The sequence below is a fragment of the Ciconia boyciana genome, chromosome 2 (genome assembly GCF_034638445.1).
Source record: "Ciconia boyciana chromosome 2, ASM3463844v1, whole genome shotgun sequence".
In the NCBI taxonomy this organism is placed as follows: domain Eukaryota; kingdom Metazoa; phylum Chordata; class Aves; order Ciconiiformes; family Ciconiidae; genus Ciconia; species Ciconia boyciana.
Window position 1 is genome coordinate 93,569,185 of NC_132935.1, and position 22,947 is coordinate 93,592,131.

The following is a 22,947-nucleotide window of genomic DNA, read 5'->3' on the forward strand; positions in this document are numbered from 1 at the left end:
CTGCAGCTAGATTAATTTACCCTTTCAAACAACATTTATATTTCTTTCAGTTATTTTTTACATGTTCGGGTAACCACTGAGAAATCTTCAAAAGTGCAGTGATGGATTCGCCGTTTCTCCAACTCTTTAAAATAAAATGAAGATGTCTTTCTAAGAAACAACTACAGAAAGATCTTGGTGTGGGAATGGCTAGAGGAAATTCTACAGCTTTCAATATTCAGGTTAGACAAGATTATCATCATAATCTCTCTTGGCTTTCAAATCTGTTTACCCAATTTTGTAGAGAGATGTAATGTTTACAGATCACCGTCAAATCTGCATAGGATTAGAAAAAGGCATGAATGAGCAATTACTCTTGTGACCTCTATGAGGTATAACACTTACTATTTACTAGGTTATTATATTACAACTTGTCATTTCTTTCCTCAGTTTTAACAGCATAGATTAATCTCTTTAATGGCATCTGGAGTTCCATGGAGTAATATATTTATATTAGCAGCATTATATATGACAGCAAATATATACTATATATTATGGTATATACATTATAAGCTATATATATGAGATAGAGAGATATATATATTAACAGCACTAGTTTTCCTCCTTTTGTTCTAAAGAGATGTGTGGGGCAGTGTTTCTTTTCTCCAGTGGGTCAATTCTACAGTCAGTCACTGTCACCTGCGTTCTGGAGTCACTGAAGGCGTAGGTGATGGTCACCACATGGTCACCGCACATCAGCTGGGGAAACCCCCCACTGTAGATTCAACAAAGTGCAGCACACAGGAAGGTCTTCATCGACAATATTATCCAGGGCCCCTGTGGATTATGAGAGTCCTGGATGCTGCTCTTGGCAATAGGAGGATTTGCCTACGTGGATGTCTGTGATGAACCTACACGCACCATTTATAAGGCTTCTGTCGTTGCAGAGGTTAGCCGCGTTGTGCTGTTCCGACAGGTTGCCCAGGACCAAGATCTGGATAAAAGCACTGCTGAGCAGCTGTTTAGAAACAGCAGGTTAAAACCTCTAAAAGGGGAGGCTAGGTGACATTTTCAGAAGAAAAGGCCTCGCAGCTTTTTCTCACTTCAGCTAACACTGGGGGGCTTGTCTCTTCTCAAGTTCAGGCTCCCGCTTCTTAATGATTCACCTCTTTAGGGTATTTGCATTTACAATAGAGGTGAAGATGCAGCCATCTCCGCAACAAAACTTCAGTCTGGCACTGAAGTTTGTCACTTGAACTAAATCTAAATTCATGGTTGTTTATTACAAAATCTTCTGGGTAGACGGCTCCCTTTGTGGACCTCCACTAAAGTCAATGGGCTTTTTGGTCACAGGTATCCACTCCCAGAGGGCATCGGGCAGGGCTGGGACCCAGGCATGTAGTGTGCTAGGTGGGGCCTCCTGTATCAACCAAACCTTTCAAAGTAGTGGTTTCATTTGGCACACCCGATGACAGGCTTTTAATGAGAAAATGCAAACAAGCTGTCATGGAGGAAAAACATAATTTTGAAACGTGTGGCAAATAGTTATGCTTTTTATGTGATGCCAGCTTTACTTTTCTTGGAGGACTGAAGAGCTCTCTTTTTGCACTGAAAGAGAGAAAACTGCAGAGTCACTAGTTAACAACTTTTGGAGATAATTAGGGAAAAGATAGGTACCGGACACTCTCATTTTTCCCCAGAGAGATGCTGTGTAGCGTTTTACAAAGCCTAGAGGAAAAAGTCAGAGAAGTGCTGTTTATTCATGTGACGAGATATTACAGCCTACTAATTTAACTTGGGCGGCTTTAACCTGTGGAAAAAAGTGAGGAAAATTATGTTTCTTGGCCATACTGCTTTTTACAGTGCTTAAGTTCTTTGAGGTATTATGAAAGGTAATTTGTTTTCCCACTAATGTCCTGTTTTAGGTCTGGTTTGGCAAAACCGAGCAACGGATTCTTCCTTGTGTGTTTTTTCTCTCATTGCTTTTCCCCTCCTTCCCATTAAGATTTTGTCTGAGCTTGGCCTTCGCAACTCAATTTCAAACAATCCCAGCAAAAAGGGAAAAAGGAGATCTCCTGACCCTTTCCAAAAGGAAGAGCCTCTGTTCAGAGGCCCCCCAGGTAGACAGCGGGTTTGGTAGGAAAGATTTTTACTTTTTCATCGGAAAAAGAGGACCGATGTGCATCACTCAGCGCTGACAGCACTGCTCGCACCTGGGTCTTTCTCCATCACCCTTCCTTCTTCCACCCCCCGCGGGAAGCACGCCAGGCCCTCCCCTCACACCACAGCACGGGGGTCCCCACGCTGCCGCTGCCGCTGGATGAGCTTCTGCCCGCAGGGCCCTTGGTACAGCGCTCGGGGATGGTTTTATCATAATTTATTATTATTGTTGCCGTTGCTCTTGCTGTCGTCACCACTGTTATGACGATTTTATTTTTCCCTTGCTCCTCTTCCACGAGGGGACCAACTCCCGGTGCCCTCGACACCTTCACCACCGCCCGTCCGAGGCTGAGGTGAAGGGAGGAAAAGGAAGAAGGAGAGCTGACGCGCGCGCGCAGGGCGGTGCCTTTAAGGGGGCGGGGCTCGGGGGCACGGCGGCGGCCGGGAGCGGCTTCCCCCCCCCCCCGCCTCGATCACTCCGCGCTCCATCGATTTTCTCGAGCAGCGGCTGGAGGTGCCTGTGCCCGCCGGACGCGGAGGCGCTGCTGGGAGCGGAGCTGCCCCAGGTGCCGGATAGGAACGCGGCGGCGGCGGTGGCCGGTGAGTGACAGTCTCTGGCCTCCCGCCCCGCTCTTCCTCCGCCGGGCTCCGCGGAGCCGGCTCTCAGCGGGGCAGCTCCGGCTCCTTCCCCGGGGCGGAGGCCGTCCCCCTCCCTTCGGCCTCCCCTTCTTCCTCCCCCGCTCCCCGGGGGCGTCGAGGCTCTCGCCCGCCGGGCGGGGTCGACTGTCGGGTCCCAGGCCCCGCCCCCGCCCCGGGGGACGGGGACGGGGGGGGAGCGGGGACGGAGCTGTCGTTAACGGCCGTTGGGGCGCGGGGGGGCGTCGCTGGTGTCCCGCCGTCTGGCGCTTCGCGGCCCCTCCTCAGCCTCCCTGGAGGCACCTGCTGACCCCGCCAGTACCGGCCTGCCACCGCCGGGACGGGTCGCCGCCCGCCCCCGCTCGTCTCCCCGCCGCCTCTCCGCGCCGGGCCCCGCCGAGCCGCCTGGCGAGGGAAGGGGGTGTTGACTTCCCGGCTGCCGGAGCTCGCTTTCTCTCCTCCCCCAGCCCCCTGACAAGAAACGGGGCACCGCCGGCAGGCCAAGGGGGTTCCCCGTGGCCTGTGAGCCCCCCCGGGGGGGGGGGTGTGAACGCACGGTGTCCTGCTGGCGGGTGGGTGTTTGCTGGGTGAGCGTGGTTGTGGGAGGTCGCGCTCGGGCCGGGGAGCGCGGTGTCCCGGCCGTGGGTGCGCTTGTGAGGGAGCCCTTCTCAGCGCTGGGGGGGCTGGCCCCGAAAGGCAGAGGGCAGGGCAGCAACCCGATGGCTTTTGCCTTGGTTTCTCCTTGCTGACAGCCCGCTTGGTTATGCGATGAAAGGAGGCTGGTCTAGAACTGCCTTAAATCGTCCAGCTCAATGAAGTGCTTGCGTCTGTGTGTGCTGGGGGGGGAGTAGAGGAAATAAGCAGGGGAGAGGCGAGGTCTGACCTCTGAAGAGCTGGTCACTCGCAGGTCTTATTTTTCTTTTTGTTTTTTTAAATTTGCATTCAGTGGTACCGTAAAGTTTCAGAAATAACTCCCCAAAATGAGTGTGTACTTAGCCAAGTACAAGAGGAAAGTACCATAGTAGGGAATGTGGAACAAATCAAAATAACATATACTGGTTGAGAGATGATTGCTTTCATTGATATCTAACTGGAAATGCTACATTTCCTCTGTGACTTAATTTCTTTTTTTACTTTCTACCCAGTTCTAAATTTTTCCTTTACTTGGACTGCATTGCAGTCCAGAAGGGTCCATGAGCTGGGTGACCAAACATCTTTCCTCCTTGCCTCTTAAGAATCTCTCTTAAGATACTGTTCAGGTTCCTAATTATCAAGGGGAATAGATGTCTGAAAATAGGGACGATCCTATTTCCAAAAGAGAGTTTCCCATTCTGTCCAGTTTTACTGGTTTTCAAAATAGAGTTCCTTCTACACTGTCAGCTTTTCCTTCCTTTTTTTTCCTCGGCTTTTTCTGTTTCCTGCAGTTTGCTTGCTCATTGTGGATTAACCGTTTCTAGCCATGCATTCAAAAGCTTTGAATTGAAAACCAGTGAAGTATTAAGCCATTTTATCTCTGTCAGAACATCAGATTAAATCTAAACTAGAGTTTAGTTTAAAATTGTAATCTCACTTCAACTTTCCAGACTTTCTGATCATTCTTAAAATAAGTAAACAGTCTCTTCTCCTTTAGTGATTTGTGTGCATTTCATTACTGTAAACTTCGTTTTTGCTTTTGATAAAGTTGTCAATACAGTTAAAGGACTTCTATTTGTTTGTTGTTTTAATGTAAACTGCAAATAAACTTGTGGCTTAGGAAAACAGGTCTGTTTTCTTGCTTTACCTTTTGCTCACCTGAAGAAGAAAAGCTCTATAATTCTTGGTTCTCTATTTCTGTACTATCTATCACAGTTTGCACTGACCCAGCAAGAAGCAGCAAAAAGCATGTCCTGCTGCTGATTTCTTTCCCATGGATAGCTTAGTTTACAGTTTTTGTGATTTATGTCCACCCTCAGACAACGATGTTTTTACTTAGATGGGATTTCTGTGGTCTTAAACATCATTTAAAACAGGATGCAATGATTTTCATTATAGTGGTATGACTTATCTAAGTGAAAATACCATTAGTTTACATTGTAATGGTAAGGTTTTTTTCTGTATGGAAAACATAACTTTTTTTAGTATGTCAGAGGTGAAACTACTTAATTAAAAGCATGTTACCAATCAAACTTGTGCTGTTTTTTTTTTTTAAAAAAAAAAACAATGTAAAGTTGTCTTGTGTTTCCATGGCCTTCATTCAATAAATTACAGTATTTTTGCAGACTTGATAGGTTTTTTTTTAATGCTGTAATTGCTTTATCAGATATTAGTGTTGAATAGCAGTCTAAGTTAATGGAGATTTTTAGAATTCATTTGAAAACCCCTTAAAGTTCTAAGTCATGAACTTAAAAAAAAAAAAAGGGCATTTAAATAACATGTTTAACACATTGCCCTCTGAGCAGTGGCTATTGTTGTGTGGAGAAACTTTCATCTTCAGTACAAAAGGTACTGCTCTCTAAGTATTTTTGAATCTGTAGTATTCAGATCTTATTTTTTTGAGTTGTAGAATTTCTTGTGAATATGAGCAGAGGTTTTTTGCTGGCTGTTGAGAGCATTTGAGGCAAAAATGGACAACAAAGATGTTAAAATACATAATCCACCATTTATTTTCCTGAGGTCCTGTTAAAAAGAAACTGTATCCACTGATACAGTCTGTTCTTTATTATGCTACTCCTCACAGTGACGCTGGACTAAAGTAAAGTAAGTGGGTTGAGTAGAAAGGCAGAGGCCACTGACCTCTTCTTGTGATGAAAACTTTTAGATATGTTATGTGAAACTGTACTTAATCAGTTTCTTTCAATGTACTGATATGTTTAGCTGTAAATCCAGTAAGTCTTAAGCACTGTACTTGAAACTAAACATCAGGTTTGATTTATTTTAATTCTGTTTATTCTGTGCTTTTCTGCTTTCCTACTTCACTTTAAAAAAAAAACAAAAAACAAAAAAAAAACAAACAAAAAAACCCCCCAAAAAAGACAACAAACCAAAACCCCTCAATAGGATGGTGACAGAAGGCTGAATATAAAAGGTGATCTTAAAAACATGTATTCTGACAGCTATTGAAAGTATCCCTGAAATAATCTGCAGTTACAGTTTTGTGCTCCAGGACAGAACAGCCTGCGAAGCACAGACAGACACTACCTGCATGTATTTTTGAATGGCCATACATCACTACTTGGTTATGCAAACAGGCACAGAAAATTTTTCCACAGGAGAAATCAGTAGTACTTAATTTTACAGTGAAGGACTGGAAGATAATACTCAGAAGACTGTGCATGTTACAGTGAATTTATTTTCTATGTGAGCTTTTCGGTAAGAGTGGAATCTGCTGCTGTACTTAAGTACGCTGAAGGTTCAAAATCCAAAACCAGCTAAATTAATATCTTTTAGCAGAAGTCAGATGTTAGCTTTTCAGCTTAACTTTGACCTTTTGTCTTGGACCACCTACGTTCTGTAAATCTTGTGCTATGCAACATTGTCTTTCAAATTACTTTTCCCAGGGGAGAAATATGGTGCTTGGTAATGGGGGAAATCTTGTTTGTAAAGGTGTTTGTAGGATGAGGGATGATTAGACAGCACACGCATAGCACAGTCACGTCAGATTGATGTTTCATCTTTTGTGCTGAACATGAAAGTAAAGGTCTGTGTTTACAGCTTGCAAAGTATCAATTTAAAAATAAAGCTGATTAAAATTTTTGTACCTTAACCTGAAAATTATTTTCTAGGATTCCTGTCAGTATTTCATTTCAAAAACAGTTGGATTGTTCTCCCAATGTCAAAAGCTGGAGGAGGAGGGAAGGGCAGGAGGGAGAACTCATTTTTGTGATCTCCGAGGGGGGGGAAGAACCTGAAGCAGTTTTCCTAGAAACTGAGTAATGAGAGAAATGTCTGAAAATAAGGATTAATTGCGTGATTGGTATGTTACGTGCTTTGCATAAGGAAAGGTAAGATAAGTATTTAATATTTTAAACAACACTAAGTCAAACACCTCCCTTCCCTCCTCCAGAGAAATTGTTTGTAATTGTACTTTTTATATTATTTTGGAAGTATTTAGTGCTTTTTCTTCAAAAGGACATTGGTCTGTGTAGCCTTTTTTTTTTTGACAACAGAAGTTGTTAATTACTTTGCAGACAGTATGTTCAGCATTTTCAGTAGAAATACTGTGATTGCACTCAGTGATGGGTGTGAAAGCCTGTGTTTCCTTTCTAATTTTGTTTGTTTTGTTTTTAACAAAAACAAAATTTGAGACACCGAGCCCTTACTGGGTCTGATTTTCTCTTGACCTTAAGGGAACTACAGATTTTCAGTTTTAATTCTCAAGGCAGACCTTGGGCTATATTGTGCAGAAGCCAGTGGGGACTCTGGCAGTGTAAAAGTGTCTGTGGATTAGATTACAATATAAATCAGTGATTTTTACGTATATTTAGACTTGTATTTTTTCTTTCACTTGGTGGATAACCCGAAAGCAGTGTACCCTGTATTTGGAAGTTCATAAAAAAGCCTGTAGTACTTAAGGATTTAGGGCTATGCTGAGCAAAAGTTCCTTTTTAAATGCCCACTTTTGTATTGAGGACAAACTAAACTGATTTTTTTGAGATAATTGTAAAATGTCTCAATTAAAAAAGCAATTACTTTAAATTTTCTATTTAAGAATTCTGTGAGTCTTGTGACACTTCACCTCTCACTGTGTTTTTAATGTGTACCTTGCTTCTTGCCGGAAAACTGAACATTATATTTTTGGCAAAAAGTTAAGGAGCTGTGTATGTAGCTGATGGGTTTTTCTTGTGTTTCCTTTTCATCAGCATAGGAGGCAGGGGAGCTTCTGTTTCTCACAAGACAACTTCACTACTCTGAAAGCATGGTAGTTCCATACAGGAGGTGGGATTTTAGGTGGATGAGTGGAGCTGAAGATTGAGAGTAAGTAAGGCAGAGGCAGGCTGAAACATGTCAGAAAAATACTGGCACATACAGGCTCTCGGACAGTGAAATACTTGAGCGTGTGTTTGACCATGTGAATAAAGATGCTATAGAGTATGGCTTGAGTAATTCCCTGAGCAGGGGCCAGAAAGAGGTGTTTGGGAGAGAACATGAAAAATATAGGAATCTCAGTAACACAAGTGCATGTCTCATCTTTTAAATATTTTTGAAACAAAAGGAACTGCCAAAAAAGTCACACGGCAAATGTTAAATTTAGTGTTGCAGTCCTACCTACAAGCACCCAAGTTAAAACTTCAACCATGTGAACTGTGTAATTACAGTGGTTATATAGTGTTTTTATAAAGAATATTGTGTATAGTTACAGGGCTTAGAAAAAAAATCTGTGGTGTCTTTTTTCTTTTCTCTAGAAAAAAAAAAATCCCATCTCATTGGGATTTATTTAGTTTATTTTTCTGAACTTCTGGATCTTTCTGAATGCATTTGCATAAACATATTTGCAATTTTTTTATGCTTTAGGTATTGTTTTTGAATTTCTGCCTGGGAATAACGTAAGGTAGAGGGAGGATGAGGGTATTAAGATTCATTACCATTTTCCTAATAACTAAAATAATGCACAGAAAATTATGAATAACTTTAGAACAAAAGAGGGATGAATGGTTTAACTGGAGGACAGTAGCGAATGACTTCTAGATGAAGCCAACTTTTACTGGATGTTGGAGGTAGGAGCAGATGTAGGAAAGCATGTGCTTTGTGAAAATTTAGAAATTAATGGGAGATTTATGGCCATCTGTGATACGGTTTTGTGTAAAGCTGAGTTGACTTTTTTCTATATATATGTTTATATATAGATGTTTAAAGCTTTTCTTCACAACGTTGCTAGATTATAGTGATGTGTCACGTAGTAAATACAGAAGCTTTTAGCCAAGTGGATGACTTAATTTCTGGGGAGTTGTAATGCAATTTATAATGAAAATAGCGGAAATTTTGGGGAGAAACATCTGTGTTCAGACTTTCTTGAATTACATTTTCTTCTACGCTATCCCCCTTTTCTAGCCAATTCAGTATGACTAGAACAGACGGTCAGAAAACTTAAATTGGTTTGGCCTGACTCTTGGTGACGAATAGGTGCTGTAACGTTGAAAATACTAGCAAAAGTGTTTGTTCAAGAACTGGTATGAACCAGCATGTAGACCTAATTAATAAATGGGGGGAATAATTTATTTTCAGTGTGAAGATATGGAACTTTAAAGCTAACTTTTTTTAAAAAATGTATTTTGTAAGGTGAAATATTTTTAGGAATTTTTTCTTAAGGTTTTCCCCAACAGAAATGTCCTAATCCTAGTTTATAGAGCTAATATTGACATTTGCATTACGGTAGTATCGATGGTTTTGTTTCATACTGGCACTTGGCTATTGTCATTGTCACTTAGGTAAATAGATTTTGTACTGAGGTGAAAATGTGACTGTGGTGCTGGGCTGTTTAGGCTGTGTATGTAGATCAATTTAAACTTGTGTGCTGATGAGTTTGGAGGAGCTATGTGTGTTCGTGGTAGCAGAGTGGAGGAAGGGGAAACTTTTTTTAAAGCAGACTGACTAAAATAGATTTTAAAATTCTTCAAGTGTTTTATTCAGCTTTTTCTGTTTGAACAGGTGATATAATTGGCAGATGAAATGATTTTCTGAACTAAAAGAAACAAAGAATTCTCCCCCACCCGCTTCCCACTTTAAAAGTCTCTGTTCATCTGTATTATAGATTAATGTTCTTTTTAATCTATTTTTAGAGGTTTGCTATTTTTACTTCTTGCTGATGGGTCACAAACTCAGTGTTATATGTAGGCTTATTAATTTCCTTCAGGTTGTTTATGGTGTAGGATACTAATGAACAAAGCTTCATTTTACAACAGAATGTTTGTGGAAAAATTCAGCGTTTTGATGTTGTAATGGCATTTGTGCAGTTAATTGTTCTTTGTGAGGAATCTCTCCCCTCCCCAAATAAATAAGGTATCAAAATTCCTGATGTAAAAATACATTGATATATAGGTAATGCTGTACGTCACAACTGATAAGATGCTGTCATTTAATATGTACAAGGAAATGGATTTATAGTAGTCTAGATTTTTTTGTTTGACGTGTGATAGATAGAAGGTTAATTGATGTTAAAGGGATGCTTTGTTAGCCCTTCGTCAGCTACTAAACTAGTACAGGAGGAGTGCAAATCATTACTACAAAAGGCCAAGACCAGTATGTTTTCTTAGTGAGGTTTATAGGTCTTTTTTTATCCCTCCCTCCTTTCCCTCCTTCCCAACCACACAAAACATAACCAGCTGTAATGATAGGAGGAGAGAGCAAGCAGCTTTTCTAAACACACACACACACACACACTCGTGCTCCTGCCCCCCTTTTTCCTCCTCATACCTCAGCAGAGTGACAGCTTCTAGATGTTGCGTGCGAGTGAGTTCAGCTGGTGCTGTGTGGTCTGGGTGTGTGGTCTCCAGCTCAACCGAGAGGCTGCTAACAGGGTGGATGAGAGAGAGCAACACTGTTTACTTTAATTTATTTCGGATGCCGGAACTGTGCCCGGAGTTTCTCCTGAGCTGGGTTCCACAGTTAGCAGTGTCAATCCCTCGCAGCTGCAGCCCAGGCTGAACTCCTCTGCCGAGGGCTCTCGCAGCATCTGCCTCGGGTCCAGCCTTTTAATCCCTTGTGACTCAGAAATGTTAATGGCATCGCTGAGTGCTGTGATTATTTTGCTTTCGCTCTGTCAAGAAATATAGCCATGAAGATGTACCTTGCTGGGTTAAGGAAAGCAGGACCTCTGAGATACTGATGAAATATGCGAGTATAGCTATTGCGGAGCAGTTTTGCTTTCACTTATTCCTTGGCTACCCTAAAACTAAAATCGCTAGTACGCCCTTCACGACTGATTGGAATATTCAGGAGCCCTTTTAAAAAGAGAAGGGTATCATATTGTGTCATTTAATGCTCTGAATCTTTTCTTTTTTTGTCATTTGCCCTCTCTGTTGCAAAACTTGCACGTCTTCCCAAATTGAAACTGATTTTGGCATGTAACGTTGTCTTGTAGGTTAACATGTTTGTCAGTGTTAATATTGGCTTGAATCAACATGCCGGATATGACAGGGCAAGACAAATGAGGCTTGCTTTTTTTCTGTGTGACGGTGAAATTACCCCCTTTTATATGTTTGTTCATCTTTTCATTTTAAGTAGCTTAGTGGTGTTTTGAAGAGTTACCCCCCGCCAAATGTAAGATTCGTGAGCACTTCTTGTTTAAATTGACAAGTCTTCTTTTATTATTTAAATAAACACGCATAGATTCTTAATATCACTTGGAATTTCAGCATTGTTTAGCTTATTCACTTCCCAGTCTTTTCTGGCAGGCTTGCAGGAATGGACTTTGTATTATTAATGCAGTGTTGAAGGCTGTGGAAATTCTAGGGCACTGAAGATCTCCAGAGGGGTTAATAAATGTCAGTTATTTTCACAGTGCTGCTTGTTGGATGCTTTTAAATCTTGGTTTATGTAGATTGTCTGCCTGAATTTATATTTTTGGGAAGATAAAGCACAGAAAAGGTTGCTATAGTGTTTTTCATCATTTTGTGGTGGTTTTGAGTGCAAACATGTAGGAAGCTTTTTGCTTTGTTGTCCTTCTTGGGGTCATTTGCTGTGTCCCTTCACTGGCTCTGCCATAGTGTGTTGTACTCAGGGGACTCTTCGGGTTTTCTAGTGAAAACTAATTATTAGATTTATTTAGTAGAAGCACAAGCTTGTGTAGTTTAAAGGTGAAAAGGCCATCACCTAGGTTCTGGAATCTGAGTATTTATTGCTTGTTTAAAAAAGGGCGTTTCATAAATCTGTTCATTTGGAAAGCATTTAATGCTGTGATGTTAGCATGATAAGAGTACCTCGCCTACTGCTTTCAGGTTGGTTTGCTTTTTAAAAAGTAAACAACAACATCTGAGGCATACTGTGATTTGAACATGGGTGATGCTTTGGTCATTCCTGCTGTTCCTGCCTCAAAATTTTAAAAATTGTATTCTGTCACATACATATGAGTGAGAACAAATAAATATTTGATAACTGAAGACTTGCATGCTTGCTTGTAGCTTAGACTTTCTCAGCGATGACAAATAGGCTTTTTCTTTCCTCCCTTCTTGACAGCTTAGATTCCCTTTGCTAGATGACCATGGCACTTGCATTGACCTTGAGTCTGTCTTCCTCTGATAGTCTTTTAACTTCAGTGTCTGTCACAAAGTACCACTGAAAACTTTAACTTAACCGAATTTTAAGTCCCTGGAGCCAGCTTGCTATCTTCTTTTAGAAGTCAGAAACTCCTTTTGAAAACATTTCAACTGCTAACTTTTCCAGTGGTGAAATTTGTAAGGTGGCACCTGGTTGTTACTCATCTTCCGAAGCCTTCATGATGTTTGTAGTTTTCCTTTGGGATTTGAATTTACCAACCAATTTAATATCCTTAAATCCTGAACTTCTGTTGTTCGCTTATTTCATATTCTGGCACTTCTTCCAGAGTGGTAACCAGTACTCTGCTTTGCAGAACAGATATGGTAGCTATTGGCATTTTACTTTGTGTTTCTTCTCTGCTCGCCATTGAAAGTTGAATGGGGAAACCTGTTTAAGAATTCTTGTTTTAAACCAACTGAAGGTTTACAAAAGCCAAAAAAGCAACTAGACTTGTATTTTTCCTTATGTTGGGACATATTTCATTTCTTCATTATTTGTTTTTGAAGTGCCTTTTCTTAGGATAAAGAGTGAAGATGTCCCCTCTTTAGCAAGCTTGTAATGCTCAGAATTGCCTGGAATATTTTTTTTATTTTATTTTTTGAACCAAACCTTCGTGAGAAGACAGTTTATTTGAGAAGCTCATGTATGGACAAAGATGATGTTTATGAAAGGCATTTTTCAAGATGGCTTTGTAGTAGGTGGTCTTTGCAGAGGCTTTCTAACTCCTTGCACTTTCATAACAAGAATTATGACAGAATAATAGAGAGAATAATAAGAGCAAGATCATGAGAGCAGTCAAACAGATGTCATCCATGTTAAACTGTTGGGGAGATACTGCGAGGAAATGAAGTTTAAAAAAAAGAGTGGGGGGCAAGTAAAGATGGAGAGAGATCTCTGTTAGTCTAGAAGAAGTTTGTCCATTGCAAAAAAAATAGTCTTGTTAACACTTCTTCAGTAAGCCTGGCTCCTCAGAGGGAATGTCTTGTATAGGAAACTGTCTTTATGCAATCTCCCCTAGTCTGTATAAGAACCAGTCTTTCAGTAAGGCTGCTTTTTTAATATTATTATTGTTGTTTTATACATAATACCTATTTTTAAAGAATAGAACTTCTCTTTAGGGCAATGTATAGAATTGCAACAAAAGCTCTTAATTATATTATTGTATCTTTTCATGAAATTAAAAAAGTAATTATTTTCTCAGCTTTGCCTTAAAGATTTTTTTTTATTATTATTTTTTTTTTAAATTGGAAACTTGCTTTTGGGCCACAGTGGTATACTGGCTAGGCTTCCCAATAAGCAGTTCAGTCATTTTAACTATTGACATGTTTGTCATAAGAAGGAGGAGAGGAAATTTAAATGAATTGGAGGCTCCCAAGCATTTGTTTGATGTTTGTAGTAAGGACAGATTCCATAGAGTTCCTTCACTTACTCTTTGAAATAAATGAAACTAATTGCTGTTTAAAAATAATAATAATAGAGCATCTCAGTGCTGTAGTGCTTTTGTAATGTGTTGAGATTTACTGTGGTCTTCTCATTCCAGTGAGGTATTTTAAAGCAATTCTGCAGTAAGTATGGAAATACTTTAGAAGAAATATTAGGCCTCAGGAGGCTCAGCATTTTTATTACATTTATTCAGCTCATCATGAAGGGAGATCTAGTGCCAATTTCTGAAATCCAGAAAAATATGTTGTAATATTACTTTTGAGTTTTGGTATTGATTCAAACCAATTACCTGTATGCCTAGGTATTTTGAAAGAAACAATGGCTGCAATGCAAGGGAACCATAACATTGAGGGGTGGGGGGATCAACCAAATAATACCAAAGTAGCTTCTATTTTACTTGTTTTCCTCAAGATGTCTTCCTCTCCATATTACCACTGAGTTTCTGACGATAGCTTTTTTACATTTGTGTTACTGATTAACATTCTATAGAAATATTAAAAAAAACCCTCAAAAGTAAAAGTTATGTTGTCTTACTGGTATCTAGACACATGCTGCTTCCTGCAGAAGGTGACTAGGTGTGTGTGTGGGGACGTAACCCCACTGGTTCTTTACAGCTGTTGTATATCTTCGTGCTCTGCTGAGGATCTGTGAGAAAAGCTGCAAAGACTACGTAGATAAACTGCATCTATTCCTCATGATCTTGTCCTCCTTGCTCTATGTAAACTTCGGCATCTGATTCTTCTCTAACATCCTCTTTGCACAGGACTCCAGAGGAATCTTCACATTCTGAAAGGTCTGAGCTTCTGTGCATATGCATCTTGTAATTTTATAGGAGTAAACAAGACTTTCTCTGCAATTCCAGATTCAGATTGCTCCAGGTAGTATTAGGTTTAGTAAGGAGAACTGGGAAGCTTATTTCTATTGTGCTGCCCGTTGTTTTGTCAGGCAATGCTGTGGTAACGTAGCTTTAAATGCAGTGCAGATGAGAGGAGAGCTGGGCAGGCCTTGTGACTCCAGGACTAGGGATCTTGACAGAGGACTGGGTCTATCATTTTCAAGGAAGTGGATCAATACTAGTGCAGGAAGTGGCAAGGAAGTGGATCAATACTAGTGCAGGTGGGCTGTCTGGAGGAGAAGGCTTAGGGTAAGGAATGGGAGGTAAGGAAGAGGAATTACCAAGCTGTCAGGATTTGAAAGGAGAATTGGGATATTAACACCTCTCTCCCTCCTAAAGTCCTTGAACTTTATGGATAAGAAGTCAGAGGGAAAATTGGCAGGGTTGGGGCAGGAAATAGTTCAGCTGCAAGACTAGGACCTGGCCTCAGTTTTGAAGCGAGGCAGAGACTGTCTGTCCCTGTGAGGGGGGAAAAACAGTGCTGGTAAAGAAACAGAAGCAGGGCAGGAGGGAGGGGACTGCCTGCCAGAGCACAACCTTCTCTTTGTAGCTGGAGATGACTGTCAGCTGGTTTCTTTGCAATCTGCTGATACAGTCCTCCTCTCCTTCAGTGCTGCTCTACCCAGAAGGTTATAGACTGCATCCGTTGACTACTCGCTTCTCTAGCCTTATGTTGCATTCATGTAAAAGGTTCCGGTATCTTACATACAGACTTATGAGAGCATCCGTATGATACCATCTAATTTAATTCCTTTTTCATCAATTTGTTGTTTGCAAAAAATGGGGAATTAATATTTTATTAAAAACGTAATGTAATTTTTAACGTTGTGAAGTCAACCAGTCAAGAAATATGAGGTGTGCCAGTTAAAAACACAAAACCAAAACAAACCACCTTAGTTCCAGACATATGTTGTGCGTGTTATCATGGGCTCTGGTAACCAGACTTCTTTCATGTACTGGACATGGCTCCCATACTGCAACTTACTATGTTCTTGCTTGTTCACCAGGAATCTGCATCTGTTACTACTTGCAAACTATTCAAAGGTGGTCTCAAAAGTTCTCTAAAGATATTAATAGTTCTGTGGTGTTCAGAGTATCTAAATGCTTCTTCCATATTAATGAATTTGTCTTCAAAATAACTTTTCAGATGTGTGATAGCATTCCTATTTTAAATATGTGAAACTGAGAGACATTTAAGATCAAATGTATTTATAGATTTGAGGTGGTTATTTAGGACCTGAATATTTCGGAGCATTGTGCAGCATTCCCTATATTCAGGGTACATTTGACACTGACCTTGGGTGTGGTCTTCTGTAGCTGAGGGCTCTGAAGTTGGACATGCAGAAACTCAAGAAGAAAAAAGTGTTACTGTGAAGTTTTATTATAAGTGACCTGCTATGCATCTGTGGTATAGATAGAGGCAGGATCCTGTTCCAGGGGTAGTATTTGATTACTTTCACCATGAGATCTTCTTCCTTATTCTTGCCTTTCTGATTTCCATCTTCATTTTCAGTGTGTGTTCCAACTTCAGAACATGAAGAAGGAAACCGGTGAGTGGGAACTTGTTTGATCCTCATGGCAGATCTACCTAGTAACACTGAAAAATTTTGGGGAGGTTGTGTACAAGCATGGTGTATGATGGTACAATGAATGTATTTTGTATATGTAGAAGCATCTGAAAAAAAGATAGCTTACTTAATTCTGGTATTTCCTAACTGCAGGTTCTTGGAAACTGCAACTTTACTGCAGGTTATTGTTAGGGATTATTTACAGAGGTTCTGGGTTTCATGGATTTGACTATTTGCAAGTAAAAATAGAAAATATACCTTGATCCAAAATAAAAATAAGTAAGAGAAGCCTTATGAAGCTTGGCTTATATTCCACATATATTTTTACCAACCTGAACTTTTAAAATTGTGTATGCTAAAGTGTTCTATATGTGTACCGAAGTTTTTTGAATACTGACCTGTTTCATCATTCCTGGATTTTCTTAGAAATAGAAACATTTCTTCCTGTAGGTTATTTTTGGTTCTTACCTTTCCAATGCAGATGAATTCCTATTAGAAACTGATAATCGATAACTTTATGAAGTTCCAGAATACCAAATTAAATTTTTTTTACTGGGAATTCTAAGGAAGTTGTTGTGTTTTAGTAGAAGAATTCGGGAGTCATGAAATGGAATAGGTGGTGCGAAATTACCATGGACGTCATTAAAAGAAACATTTTTTTTGCCTGTCTTATGACTTCTGTAGGACCTGTGTACCTATGGGCAAGCTCTATGTTTAGTAAGTGTTGTAAATGTGGAGAAGTTGGTGGGAGCTAGCATGCTTCAGATTATACTCGTCTGCTTCTTGTAGCTGTAGAGCTGCACAAAGGAAACTGCTAGTAAGCCATAGGAATTTGTGATCAGTTGCATAGTAAACTAAATGTAGGCAGCATAACGTGTACTATATTGGTGTTTCTACTACAGAGCTAATTAAACTGGTTTGAGCTGACTCCTATCTTCAGGTGCAAAGGAATACTCTTCGGGAAATGCTTCTTTGATAATTTTATGTATGTTTTTGTTGATCTGTTGGGATATTATTTGTTTTGTTGATGTTCTCTGCTAGTGTAATGCCTGTAAGTAATGTTTTAATTTTCTCAGTTTATGTAAATGTTGATGCTTTATAACAAATAAGTGCTGCAGGCTTCTCCCCGTGGGACTGTCTGTGCCAGTAAGTTTACTTGTGATGGGGAAGTAATCCGAATATGTAATCATAGTCTATTACTTAGCTTAGCAATTCTAAACTTTCTAAGGAATACAATAACTTTCTAATAGTGAATTGAACATGCTTATTTGAATTCTGACATAAGTGGTTTGGAGTGTGTGTGTATATAGTTTCACTAAGCATTTTGAGACTCTAATATTTTTCTGAATATACTTTTTCTTTACAGTTCAGAACTAGAGCTATAATTAATGAAAAAAAAAAGGAAGTGCAAAGAAGGTGTAGGTATTCTTTATTGTTTTATGACTATGTGGCAAAAAAGGCTTTGAGAGTGGTGTTCCATACTTACATTCATGTTTTTCTCTATCATTTTAGAAGAACAGCTTAAAAGGTTTTTAATAATTTTTACATAATATAATAATTGTTTTTAAATTACTGTTTCTTGCTGAACAGATAAAAGCAACTCAGTTTTCAGTAACTGCATAGACATCATGTCTCGAGCACGGCAGCCCCCACTTGTAACTGGCATCTCTCCCAATGAAGGCATCTCATGGACGAAAGTGACAATTAGAGGAGAAAATCTGGGAACTGGGCCTACAGACCTCATAGGTAAGTTGGAAAAAAAACCCCTTTTTTTGAGACTGTAGAACGTCACATTTAGGATATGATTAGACATAATTTTTGATGCATGGTAAAATCTATGTTGCATGGTATGAGGAATACCCTTTTCACAAATAAGCACTTGAATCCATAAATTCAGGGATGCTTCCTGATGTGTAGCTAATCAGAATGACCATACTTTGCTAGATGAACCCTTAGGCTGACTCAACATCCTGTGCTGAACACTAGCTAAGAATGCCTATGGGAGTGTACTAGAAGAGGGTAGGTGTAATGAGATGCTCCTTTGTTAGTTTCCCAAGCATTGAGAATTTCAGCATGGAGACTTTCCTGTCAGAAGTGTTGTCAACGTATTGAGAAAGTCACTGAGCTTTGCTATTCCTTGAATTAGTGTAAAAGTCAATTTGTGTATCTGCAACAGTTATGATAAAGCAGGTTCAATGATTTAGCTACACATTATGTGAAGACCCATTTCCTTCGCTGTTTTGATTTTGACATGGTAACTTCATTTGAATCACCATAGCTCTTGCATTGAAAGAGGGAACAAGCAGTTCTCTCTGATCCTCCTGACCATACAGATCTTGATCATCACTTCTCTGGTGCCTCTTTTCCAGGCTGAAAAGTCCTAGCGTATTTAAATTTTCTGCGTATGTTGCTCTTCAGTGAATCTCTCTTGGTTTCATTATCAGTGATGGGTGAACATCATCTTGGTTACATGCAGTGTTCAGGATGTGAATGCACTGTGGCATAATACTGTACTCTCACTTTTGTTTTGTATTTCTTCCATAGGATTCTGTTTTCCGTATAACTCCTACTAAGCATAGAGCTAATGTTTTTCGTTGTTCTGCCTGTTCTAGTCCCATGATTTAATGCTTGAGGGTTAGTAGTCAGTTTGAGTCTGTCATCTGTGAATTTAAGGTTTTGCCTGTGTGCATCATATATTTGTTCATTGAATTTCAGCTGCTGTTTTATAGCATCTACATTATAGTGCATCCACTCAGTCTCATAAGGTCCGTTCTGCATTTTTTTCTAGTTTTTACGGTCTTTACATTCTGAATAAATTAATATCATCAGCAAACTTTGTAACCTCTTTATCTTGTCATTTATGAATATATTGGACGTAAGTGATTCCAGCATATACCCAGTGGAAACTTTCCTCAGTGAAAACACACCATTTACTGTAACCCTGTTTCTGTCTTTTAACAAGCTATTTATCCACTTGAGGATCATATCCTATAGCTGCTTAATTTTCTTAAGCCTTTCAAGAAGGACTTTGTAAAATCTTCTGGAAATCCAAGTTAACTATAACTACTGGAATTTCCCTTATTTCTTTTGTAAGTTAAGCATATGTGTACTTCAGTATTCATGTTAGAGGCAATTTATCTAATTTGTTGTGGAATCATGACTCCTCTGAAGTCCATTGGAATTTTGTTTGGCTTTGCTAGAAACAATATTTCACTTCATGGCTGTAAACCAAGATTCCCGAATTCCATTCTTGGCCACCACAATGAACTTTATGGCCAAGCATAAGCTTCTACAATTTTCCCCTTCACTTCAGTTTGCTGTCTCTCGAAAGGGGAAGTAGTATTTTCCTGAGCTGCTAGGCAAGGTACACTAATAGTACACTAATGAATCTTTATTGAGAAGTAATCAAATAACTGATGATGTTATAGGTGAGTATATTTCTGTGTAGTTGTGTGGCTGATGTACTTCAATAACCTCATTAGTTCATTGGTATGAGCCTCTTAGAAGCGATCAGTGCTAGGTTCTTGGAAGGAAGACATCTCCTGAACTGTGCCTCAGTATTACAGCTGATTAACTGCTAATATTTTTTTTCCTCATATTTTTTTCGGAGTAACTCTTGTAACACATAGCTGCTAATAATCTCATGCTTCGAGGTAAAAATAAAAAAATAAATAATGGATTGCCTTGTTTTTTTCCTTAGCTCAATTCTCAGCTTTCTCCAGTAAGTGACTAAGGCCCCAGACATGTAAAGATTTCTTTTCATGGTTAAATTAGGCATGTAAATATTCCCTGTGACTTGAATGGAAATACTTGCAAAAGTGAGCCTTTGTAGGCATGAGACTTAAGCAAGTTTGAGTGAGGGTTTTATAAAGTTTATAATCTGCTATTTGAGATGCATTAGAGTATATATAAAAACGTTTCTTGCTTTTCATTTTAAACAGTATATCACATAATAGAAGAATACGCCTTTTTGTTGCCTGTAAGAGAGCCTGCTTGTATTCTACTTGTATCTTTGAAACCAAATAAACTTTTTATTTGTAACTCTCTAGCTCATGGTACAAAAAGCAAAATCCAGGAGATACCTCCAACATTTATGCTCTCAAGGTTTAGTTTGTCTTTTAAGACATTTGCATCTGTATTTTGTAGGCATTGTAAAATTGTCAATATAAGCTTAACCAAAATTAGAAATCTCAATAAGAGAATTACTTGTGTCTATTTATTGAAAGGCACATAAAAGCTAGAACCCCAGTATGATGTTCTCAAAGATCTTTGTACCATGCAACAGATTAAAATTAATTTTTATTTAAAAGGAAGTTTTCTCTTTTTGGAGAAAAAAAATGTGGTAGCTGTACTATCAAAAGGTCTCCCCCAACATGACTTTATTTGTTTTAGAAATTGTCTTGTGCCATTACTGTATTTAATGTGGTATATAAAATGTTAATAGAGACTTACTTTCTTTTGCATTTTTAAGATATAGACAAAGGCTGTTTCCCTCCATTTCAGAAGTGTCCGATCTTGTGATCTGGTTCTCTTGAGAGCTTTAGGAACCTCTGAGCAGAAAATAATTGATACAAGGATCTTTAGAACAGTTGTTAAAAAATGTTTACCCTTCTAAAATGCTATAGTTCAGATACTGATTTTAAAGTGTTTCTTAATTTCAGCATGAATTCAGACCTTTGAAATTCTAGGGTGAAAACCTCTTTATGAATGGTTCACACAAATTGTTTCAGTTAGTTCCTACCACAATCTTTTTTTCCTTTAGAGAAGTCACTAGCATAAAACCAAAAGAGATGTAATAATATAACCTAAGGTTAAAACCCATGAATCATAAATGTGTGTTTTTTCTTCCCCTTTGAAGAAAAAAAAAAAACTGGCCTAATTAAAAAGTTGCAAATAAATAACAACCAAAATAATTTTTTTATTTTAAGGCGTTTTTTGTGTGTGTATCCTATTTTGTCTCATATTTCCCTCCCCCTTTTATCCAGGCATCTTTTAAGAAACAATTGTACTGTCCTTGCTTAAGTAAAATTGCCTTCAGTTGTGATAAGATTCAGTGCCTTTCTGGTTTTTTTATTTTTTGGGTTTTGTTTTCAAAATAGTTTTTGGGAGGGAGTAAGGCATTTTTTACATCTGACAACCATGAAAACTGCCAAATTTGTCTGCTGTGTAATGTCAGAGACTTAAATTGTGAGGAAAAAAGTAAGTGTGAAGCTTTGGTACTGAGCCACGTATGCTGACCCTTTTCTGTCTGTATTTTTTTAAATTGGTCAGAGCTTTCTAGAAATTAAAAACAAAAGCTAAGCCAGCAGGGGAGTTATACTCCAGTACAGGCAACACATTGGTGTGGCCTTGTCCTTTTGGAAATGTTTCTAGGTAAGGGTGTTATTTAAGAAGAACCTAATGAAGTTGTTCTCCAATACTGTAGAAATTAGGATCTTGCCAATTCTTCGGGACAGCAAAAGTCTAATTAGGAATATGGGAATTGTTGTTCTGGATCTGAGAAAACAATCCATCTATTCCAGCATCTGGAGTCCTGATCTGACCAGAATTGATCAGATTGATTGGTCAGATTGATCAGTTGGTCAGACTGATCTGATGTGAAGCCCCAGGAAGCCTTGGACCATACATTAAGGTGTACCTTGACCCTTAAGTGTTAAGAGGTGTTCTTAAATGCTGTAGCTTGACATTTTAATACACCACAGTCTTTTCGTATGAGAGAGCTTCCTGGCTAAAATATATGTTGTATTTTTATTTCTTAGTTTGTCATTTGTACTTCTGTTATTCAGAAAGTTTAGAAAAGGAAATAAATGAACATTACATGACTGTTCTTTCATACAACAGGGGCAATTTATTCAGCAGAATCAGTCTTGCATCATCAATTTTGTACAGAACAGATTGGGACAGAATATTTGTCAATTAATACTTTTTTGACCAAAAGACCCTTCTGTGTCCGCAAAAATACTGCTAAACAAAGAAGGTTGAAGAAACATTGTTCATTGTGAATGTTTTGCAGAGTTTCTTTATTTTTTTTGCTATGCGAAGTCACGCAAAGTGAAACTTATCATAGATTTTTTGCATGCAGTTGTGACGGAAGTTTCATGTAAGTACAATACTGAACAGCAGTCCTTTAGTGTCTTGCAGACAGAAGGTCTATTGTACAACATGAAGTACAAGTTGCAGTAGCCCGTAACTGGTGGAAGAGATTAACATAAGCTTCAAGCAGCACTGCATGTGTCTCATGAAGTGGCACTAGGACAAAAGACCTGAAGTCACCTAGGGAACATCTGAAAAATGTATTCATGACTCTTTCGCTGTAGCTGGCTGTAAGAGACTAGAGAAGGGTCATGTATTTATGTAAAATATATGAAGCATCATAGATGTATTTGCATTACAGAATTTCAGAAGACACTTCTATTCACAGTAGGGTATTTCTTTTTTTTCTTTTTCCCAGGTCTAACAATCTGTGGGCACAACTGTCTGCTAACTGCTGAATGGATGTCTGCCAGTAAAATTGTGTGTCGAGTTGGACAGGCTAAAAATGACAAGGGAGACATTATTGTTACTACGAAGTCTGGCGGCAAAGGAACTTCAACTGTTTCCTTCAAACTCCTTAAACCTGAAAAAATAGGTATTTTTCTTGTTCAAATTCACACCTGTTTTCTTTGGTAAACAAATACATGACTGAGTGCCTCTTTAAATAAAATGTATGTTTAAAATGGATCCACCTCAGGACAAGCTTCAGTTGCCTAGAAAAAGCAGAGTATATCAATAAAATGTGCAAATATATACATAGATAAACTCATGGTATATGTGAAATTAATCCTTCTATCTCAATATCCTGATAAAACCCTCAATGACTAATGAAAGGTAGCCCTTTATTTTTCTGTAAGGAGTAGCACTAAACTTCTAAACTTAGAAAAAAATTCATAACAGATCCAGTAATTACTCTTAGATAAATACAAAATATAAACCAGCTCATGAGCTTCACACCTAAATCCTGAGCTGATGGTTAATCCTTTAAAGAAAGTTGAGACC

At 38.9% G+C, this 22,947-nt stretch overlaps 1 protein-coding gene across 2 annotated transcripts in view; it reads left to right on the forward strand.

The window, feature by feature from the left end:
- Positions 1-2,654: 2,654 nt before the first annotated feature.
- EXOC2 (exocyst complex component 2) overlaps positions 2,655-22,947 on the forward strand; it is a 134,793-nt gene continuing 114,500 nt past the window's right edge. The window contains exons 1-3 of one of the 2 annotated variants that reach the window (XM_072853194.1): positions 2,655-2,739; positions 17,503-17,658; positions 22,364-22,540. In XM_072853194.1, the coding sequence (XP_072709295.1) occupies positions 17,541-17,658; positions 22,364-22,540 (295 nt within the window). In that variant the 5' untranslated portion in view covers positions 2,655-2,739; positions 17,503-17,540. Of the gene's footprint in view, positions 2,740-15,875; positions 15,895-17,502; positions 17,659-22,363; positions 22,541-22,947 lie in introns of those variants that run through there. The other variant, XM_072853193.1, reaches the window with a different exon arrangement.